The 9128-nt window shown below is 45.9% G+C and overlaps 1 protein-coding gene across 1 annotated transcript in view; it reads left to right on the forward strand.

Moving 5' to 3' along the window:
* The window catches only part of LOC310875977 (uncharacterized protein), a gene marked incomplete at both ends in the record, with an annotated part of 6208 nt that extends 789 nt beyond the window's left edge, over positions 1–5419 (forward strand). The window contains 2 exons of the mRNA XM_083789426.1: positions 1492–2568; positions 5372–5419. Coding sequence (XP_083645552.1) covers positions 1492–2568; positions 5372–5419 — 1125 coding nt within the window. The remainder of the gene's footprint in view (positions 1–1491; positions 2569–5371) is intronic.
* Positions 5420–9128: the final 3709 nt, after the last annotated feature.

Consider the following 9128-nt stretch of genomic DNA (forward strand, 5'->3'; position numbering starts at 1 on the left):
AAGCTGAGAGGGAGACAGTGTAGGAGAGACAGACAGTAGGAAAGATGAGATGGAGACAGTGTAGGAGAGACAGACAGTAGGGAAGCTGAGAGGGAGACAGTGTAGGAGAGACAGACAGTAGGGAAGCTGAGAGTAAGACAGACAGACTGTGAAGACAGTTGAGAGGAAGACAGCTTGTTGGGATCTGATTCCAGAGCAGCACAATGAACACATTCACTGTCAGTCATGTTGAGAATGTGAACAGAAGGATATGTAAAACAGAGACCCCAATGGGAACCGGTTCAGTTCTTTTTGGTTCTTAGTGCATGAGCCAGAGCTCCAAAATTGTACCACAGACGAAAAACAGTCCAAATTTCATTCTGACCCCTCCACGAAAAGGCCTCGTTGTTCTGACCCCTTATCTATCATTTATACATTATGGATAAATAGTGTGGACGTCTGTGGCATTATGAATTGAGTGTGCAAAACCATACCTATATTAGATTATCACCATGAAACCTCCCCATTTGACTACTTACACGAAGCCCATGATTTATTGTATTACAAATTTAAAAACATTTAAAATGCAAACGAGGCATTATATAGGAAGATATGCAAAAAAAAAGAAAAGATGAAAAAGCTACTACTGTGGAAGGGTTATCATATATCAATTTACTGATATTGATCCTATGAACAATTTTATATAGGTATAGTTTGCCCACTCAATTCATAATTAATGTTCCAATTTTGGATCTCTGGCTCATGGACTAAGAACCAAAAAGAACTGAACTGATTCCCACTGGGAACCAACCGGTGGAAAATGGGTCACAGTGATAATACCATATATAATGATATATGGCGAATAAAAAAGACGAAAAAAGAAAACCAAGAGCTGGCATAAGTTGCTGGTGGTGGTGGAGGTTATAGATTTTTGAGTGGTGCAACCACTCCAAGGAACAGCTTTGTCCGTGTCCGTGTATGTGACGTTCACGTATCTATGAGCATCATATAATGAGTACCAGTAGGGGCGCTGTTGCCTGCTAATGAGAGAGAGAGAGAGAGAGAGAGAGAGAGAGGAGGAGTACAGTAATCAATAATGTCTATATGCTAATATTGGTGTATGTATACAGTGAACTACATAGTATTTAATATTTCATATGGCAGGTGGGGACCCTGGGACCGTCCATGTCAGAGTACAGTAATCAATAATGTCTATATGCTAATATTGGTGTACTGTATGTATACAGTAAACTACATAGTATTTTTATATTTCATATGGCAGGTGGGGACCCTGGGACCGTCCATGTAAGAGTACAGTAATCAATAATGTTTATATGCTAATATTGGTGTATGTATACAGTAAACTACATATTATTTTATATTTCATATGGCAGGTGGGGACCCTGGGACCGTCCATGTAAGAGTACAGTAATCAATAATGTTTATATGCTAATATTGGTGTACTGTATGTATACAGTAAACTACATATTATTTTTATATTTCATATGGCAGGTGGGGACCCTGGGACCGTCCATGTTGGAGTACAGCGCGGAGATGGACCGCTATCGCAACTCCATCGCCAACTTCTACAAGAGCAACGTGAACATGAGCATGAACGTTAGCATGCCCGCGTTCACGCAGCAGTCCGCCAAGCTGGCCGCGCGCCTGGCCGCGGCCACGCCCATCTTCCCGCCCTCCGCCGCCAGGCTGGGCGCCATGGCGACCGGCCCCTGGGGTTGCCACGACAACATGAACATGGGCCACCCGGCGGCCGTCTTCTGGGGGCGGCCCAAGCCCGTGGCCACGCCCACTCACCACCACCACCACCAACAAGCCGCCGCCGCCGCCGCGGGGTCCGGTCACGTGACCTCCTCGCACCCCCACAGGACCGGCATGCATGGGGGAGGCGCTGGGGGAGGAGCTAACGAAGGGGGAGGAGCCGCCAAACAGGGACACGCCTCCTCGTCCTCCTCCTCCTCCTCCGCCGCACTTTCCGGCGGGCAGGAAGCGCATCACCACCACCCCGCGACGGCGGCGGCTCACAGCAACGGAAACTTCCTGTCCGCGTACGGCGGGGACTGCGGCGTGGCGAGCATGAAGCAGGGACCCGGCGGCCCCGCCCACCCGGACATGATGGGCCTATCGGACGGCGGCGGGGGGAGCTGCAACGGGGGGGGCGGGGTCATGGGCGGAGCTAGCTTCCTGGGGGGGCTGGGCCTGCCCCCCGGGGTCATCGTCATGGCCATGGGGGGGGCGGCGGCCGGGCCGGGCGGGATGGACGCCAGCAGCGCCTTCCAGATGACGGCCAACCAGAGAGGCCTGCCGTCGGACTGCATCCAGCAGCACTCCAACTCCTCCCCCTGCCCGTCCACCTCCCCCTCGTCGTCGGGCGTGGCGGGCTGCGGGGCGTCGGGGGGCGGGGCGGTGGCCAAGAGGAAGAGGAAGCGCTGTGGCGTGTGCGGACCCTGTCGGCGGCTCATCAACTGTGGCGTCTGCTCGTCCTGTCGGAACCGGAAGACGGGCCATCAGATCTGTAAGTTCAGGAAGTGCGAAGAGCTGAAGAAGAAGCCTGGAGGGGGCGCCATGGAGGTGAGGCCTTTTGACCTTTAGAGTCATACTGGCTAATGTTTTCAATTACAACAAAAGCTATTAAACAATTATGCCATTATACCACTATGAGAGAGAGAGAGAGAGGGAGAGAGAATCAAAGTGTGTGCCAGTGTGTGTGTGTGTGTGTGTGTGTTGGCAGCCAGCCAAGCCACAGCAGGCAGAGGGCCTTTCTCAGCTCACCACCCACCATCTGCACAACCACACACAGGGATAGATTTATTTTCGGAATAACACTGTGTGCGCGACGTGCGCGCGCGCGTGTGTGTGTGTGGGCGCGCGTGTGTGTGTGTGGGCGCGCGTGCATGCCCGTGTGCATGTGTGAGACATTGTAAATCAATAGTCTATTGACGTTAACATTAGACCCCAGTGATTACTTTACTACTTCTATCCTTTACCTTTACTAATCCATCCATGTCTACCGGACTATACCGGTGTCCGTCTACCTGAGCGGTGCCAGTACCAAACCCACCGGGGGGAGCGCGGGACCCGGACCATTTACGGGTTTGTGATCCGCAATAACATATTGTAGTCACTGCTTTTTAGTTATCAGGCCGGAAACCAAAATTACGGTCATCATCATTTTATGGCCTACCCAATAAAAGCCATGTGGTGTAGTTTAGCTTATATACCGACCGGGGTAGTTTATTTGGTATATCCACCTTCTGTTATATTCCAAACTGAGTATTGTGGGAGCCAAAACAAAACGGAACCACCAAACCCGAATCACACCTGGTGCGTTTGGAACCAATACCAGGTGGAAAGTCTGGTCCACACACACATTAACTGAGCTCGCAATAAGGGGAACCCCAACCCTAAACACATCACATCCGGTTTAACACGTGTGTGTGTGTGTGTGTGTGTGTGTGTGTGTGTGTGTGCAGATAGATGTGCATTTGTGTGCGCGCGCGAACGTGCATGCTTGCATGTGTGTGTGTGTGCGTGCGTGCGTGTGAGAGAGAATCCCAGTAGGCCTAGAGAGACAGAGTGAACAAGGAACACTAATCTACTGCAATTACACTCTAATTGGAACCAGGGTGCATAACTGCATGTGACACCATTCATTGTGTGTGTGTGTGTGTGTGTGTGTGTGTGTGTGCGCGTGCGTGCGCGTGCATGATGTGTGTCAGGAGGTTGCAGACTGTTGCCTCATGGAGCATGCTCTCTCCTCCTCTTTCTCCTGTTTGATGAGTGTCTGACAAGTTGACAACCCCTTGTCAGAAAGTGTCGCTGCATTGCCCCCTGGGTATTGCAGTTGTTTTAAACAATCATTACGTACTAGGAAAGGGGGTTCCAAACTGTTTCACAATCGAACTTCGCTGGAAGCAATATGATCCTTATATTTCCTTCAGAGGTCTTACCCAGGGGCCATCAATATCTCCGTACATTTGTAGACTTTGTCTTATCCATGGCAAATTTTTGATTTTATTTTTTACACACCATTATAATGTTCTTATTCTGATCAATAATACCCAATTACTGAATGTCTCCAGGGTTTCTTCAGAATGCGTAGAAGGGCCTGATGGGAACCATGAGGTTCCCGGTTCTATCCCGGGCTCCCCCAGAGTTAAGGTGGCCGTACACTAGCCGATAATCGGGCATAAATTATCGGCTAGTGTGAGTGTATAAAAGATCCAATCGTAATCCCTCCGACCTGCTTGGGGCCGCTCACAGCGTGACCGGGATCAGCCCGAATGTTTGATATTTGCTCTGCCCCCGCTGCCCTCCTCTCCTCGTCTCCCCTCCTCTCCTCTCCACTCCCTCGGGGCCGAGAATCCTTGGGTGCGCTGCACCCGAGTTTTAAAACCTTGTAGTGTGTGCTGCATAAAATAATCGGGCCCGATTATCCTGTAGTGTGTGGCGCTATCAGATTTCAGATTGAAGTTAAGGCCACCTTTAGTGTCAAAGTGTCCTTTAGCAAGACTCTGAACCCCTAATTGCTCCTGATGTGCAGCTTGGTGCCTTGCATGGTTTGGTTTCCTCCACCATCGGTTTATGAATGGGTGAATGTAATGCACAATATATCATGCAAGTGCTTTGGATAAAAACTAAAACGCTATATAAATTTACCATTTACACAGATTTACTATGATGCTATGGCATAATATGGAGTACTAGTTGTTCTCAAATGTTTCATTTGCCAAGGACCCCCATATAGTCACTGACTCTGTTTGACCAGAATGGAACAGAGCCTTCATTAGCGTCATTAACACTGACTCTGTTTGACCAGAATGGAACAGAGCCTTCATTAGCGTCATTAACACTGACTCTGTTTGACCAGAATGGAACAGAGCCTTCATTAGCGTCATTAACACTGACTCTGTTTGACCAGAACGGAACAGAGCCTTCATTAGCGTCATTAACGCTGACTCTGTTTGACCAGAACGGAACAGAGCCTTCATTAGCGTCATTAACACTGACTCTGTTTGACCAGAATGAAACAGAGCCTTCATTAGCGTCATTAACGCTGACTCTGTTGGACCAGAATGGAACAGAGCCTTCATTAGCATCATTAACACAGACTCTGTTTGACCAGAATGGAACAGAGCCTTCATTAGCATCATTAACACTGACTCTGTTTGACCAGAATGGAACAGAGCCTTCATTAGCATCATTAACACCGACTCTGTTTGACCAGAATGGAACAGAGCCTTCATTAGCATCATTAACACCGACTCTGTTATGACCAGAATGGAACAGAGCCTTCATTAGTATCATCGGTAACACCTGTGGAGGAAGTAAGGAAGAACAATGTTCACCACTCTCACTTTTTCTCTCCCTCTAGCGCCCCCCATCTGTCCCGACTGCTGAGGCTTTCCGTTGGTTCTTCTAATCTAGAACTTTGCCTCCACCAATCAGATCACGTCAACCGGGAAGTGCGTATGGGACTACAATAACCGGTACCAAGGACTACAGTAAAGGCTGGTCATCTTTCTTGGGGACTACAGTGTTAAAATGACATTGTCCCACATCTTGGGGTCAGGTGATGCTGCAGGAAGAAGGGAAAAGGGGGACCGGTTTGTCACTGTGTTGGAGCATTCATCCTGTTGATGTTTCATTACAGCAGGGTTTCCCAACCCGTGGGCTCGGGGCCTACTGGTGGGCCGTGAGTGAGGATATTGCAAATTGTGCCCCCAAATAATTGGCAAAGCACCAACATTTTATTGAAAATAGAAATTTGTATAAAAAAAGGTAATGTAAGAAAAGAAATCCTGATAGTTTTTCTTTCAAAAACCTTGAATAATGTGTTTTCATTGTGATGAACAGGAACATAAAGCATACTATGTTGGTTCCATTGATCCAGGCCACAACACAACATCGATTGATTGATTGATCACAAGTCGTCCATCGTCCCATCCATGACCCAAAACGGCATTATTTATTAAACGAGAATGCCAGACACACGCAGAGGGTTAAAATAAACATGCATCTGAAAAGGGCAAGTGAGTGACCCGTCAGACGGGCACGCGCTTTTGAGATTTTCAACTGGGCCCTCATCATCCAGAGAAGTTTGGGAAGAATTAAGCACTGAGAGGAGTTTGGGAGTTTGGGAAGCACCGAGAGGAGTTTGGGAAGCACTGCATTGCCTCCCACCGGGGAAAGGTTTTTTAACCCATTTAGACCTGGGTTAAAAACATTCACTTTGAAAGAATATATATTCAAAGATTTGCGCCACATTTTTACGATTTTTCAAAAATATCAGACCTACAAGCTCATAGCGCGCCACTCGGTGGCTCGCTATGAGCTTGTAGGTCTGCTATTTTCAATAGCTAAATTATAACATAATGTTAAGATCTGCTATTTTTCAATAGCTAAATTATAACATAATGTTTTAAAACACCAAAAGGGGTTCCCGTCCAGAATAAAACTGGCTTTTAAAAGTTCATATTCAGTAACATGACGGTGCCGTTTGCCTGAGCTGGTTTTCAAGTTAACTACTTGTTGTCGGCAATAAGCAACACTTTTGTCGGGTTATATTTTCTCAAAGCGCAGTTTGCAAATCTGAATGTGCACACATCAACAGTAGATCACGATACTTTTAGAAACAGTTTTTAGTTTGACTTTTGGCATGGTATGCTTTTAGATTAAAAAAAAGAAAGAAAAAAAGCATTAGCTGGTTTAATCTATACAAAACTAAATATAACGTTACTGGTGTTCATAGGGAACGGCAAAAACCCACACTTGCCAGGGGCTTTCCCTGTTATTCCACCTCGGTAGCTCAAACATGGGTGGGTCGATTGTGAAACACACTCCACATCGCATTATAAACAATTGTAGCAGCATTGTAGCTCCCAAATTCACATTATAAAATTAATAGTTCTAAAGTCTTGACCCAAATATCCCCAAGATGTAGTTCAGATGTCAAAGCAACACTGTGAACTGTTATTCGGTTTTTTTATGTGCTTATTATGACTATGTTTAATGTATTATGCAGCAAATTGACGCTTGCAAAATAGATCATTGTTTAGTAATAACAGTTACTTACATCGTATCTGCTTTGTCGAGTAACGTTATGCAAATGGTTGGTAACTCTTAACACTAGCTACAGTGCAGGGATGAATGTCTACACCGTTCCAACAGCAGACCATGACTGGCTGCTCAGACATTCCAACTACGGGAACTCCGTGTCGTTTCTGGAACGCAGCATTAATAGCGGTAATAGCATCATGCTAACGCACACGGAGCTGTGTTGTCGTACCATGATACGGTCACGTAACATGTCACAGTGACAATACAAATCAACAGCATCATTAATAACAACAACATGACAACTGACACTTTAACATTTGGTTCAGACTGATGATCTAGAAATACTGGTTGGATGGAATCTAAGGCCCAATCTCATTGTCTCAATGTAGGACGTGATGTGCGTTCCTGATGCGTCCGCGATGGCTCGGTGTGTGAGGGGAGGGCCCTGCAAGCCTGCATGGGCCAGACTTTCTGAGCTCTTCATGCATACTCTCTGTCAGTGTTGGAAAGTAACTAAAGTAACTTATTACTTAAAGTAATAATTATTACCTTTTTCCAGTAAACTAATACTATAACTAATTACTTTCACATTTTGAGTAATAATATTACTAATATGTTACAATTTTTCCAAAAGTAACTCGTTAATATTCTCACCAGCCTTGGTGGTACTGTGGGCTTGAGTGTTTATTAATGGTAGACTGGTTAATGGTTGGGATGGAGTTGCTTTGCAGGCGGCCGAACGGTTTGCGGAGCAGTCTTGATACCGGAAGGTCGCTAGTTCGTATCCCCGGACCGGCACGTTAAAATTACCACCACTGAAGTGCCCTTGAGCAAGGCATTGAACCCCTACCATGAAATGTTCTGTGAGCAGGGCCTGGCTGTAAACAAGTTCTTGAGCTTAGTCCAGTTACCCTGGGTAAACATAGTACCTTTCCTTTCCTTAGTCCAGTTACCCTGGGTAAACATGGTAACTTTGCTTTGCTTTGCTTAGCTAAATTGAGCCCACGTTAACACTGAGCATGTGCAATAGCTGTGATGATGACGACGTTGGGCCCCTCGTTCCTTCTTCTCCTCAGACAGTCGCCAGAAACAAGGTTACAAAGAGCAAATTGTCACGGATGTCATCAGCGTGCGACCAATGTGAGCACAAACTGCTTAGTTGATACTCATCAGCCATTCACTGTCCAGATCTCCAGAGAGAGAGAGAGAGAGTTGCGCCACTAGCATAGACTCCCATTGTAAGCGGTGGTGGAAAAGGTATGCAAATGTTTTAAAAGTATCGATACTGCAATATAGAAATACTCCGTTACAAGTAAAGGTCCGGAATTCAAAATGTACTTCAATTAATTAAAAAAATTATACAAATCTTTTGAAAATAGCAGATCCACAAGCTCACAATGCGTCAAAAGTAACTAGTAGTAACTGAAGTTTTCAAATAATTGTAGCGGGGGTAAACATACAATATTTATAAAAGTATTTTTTTTTTTTTTTTTTTTTTAAGTACAGTACTTAAGCAAATGCACTTGTTACTTTCCACCACTGATTGTAGGAATGTAATGCAGTAATGCAAGTTCTCATACTATCTCAATGAGGAAGTTCCTTAATGTTTGGAACTACAGCCCATAGCAGCCATCTTCGTGGAGAGATCAAAGCGTGTCACAACTCTCTCTATGGGTCTGGTTGCCACTTACAGTATCAGCCAATCACTGTCCAGCACATTTGCTTCAGTTCTTACATATCAGCCAATCAGAGTTCACTGTGTAGCTTCAGATGCTGCGCACAAACTAAAAAGGACTACATTGTGACCTCATAAGAAAAGGACCAAGTACACTAAAGGACTACAACTTCATTATGAACTTCAATTTGACGTCGCCCGGAAGTGGCCACGGACTACGACTTGCCCGCAGTTACAGGGACTGTTAAAGGACTACAACCCCGCCCACTAACAGGACTACAATTACCACGTCACTGTTCTCTGTCTCCTTCTCTACCTCCTCCACAACACTCTTAAAGGCACAGTCATCCCTGGGATGGGAGCCAATGAGTATAAAGTATCCGAGTTTAATTCTTAA

Source organism: Protomyctophum parallelum, assembly GCF_964188405.1.
Source record: "Protomyctophum parallelum genome assembly, chromosome: 18".
NCBI classification, from domain to species: Eukaryota; Metazoa; Chordata; class Actinopteri; order Myctophiformes; family Myctophidae; genus Protomyctophum; species Protomyctophum parallelum.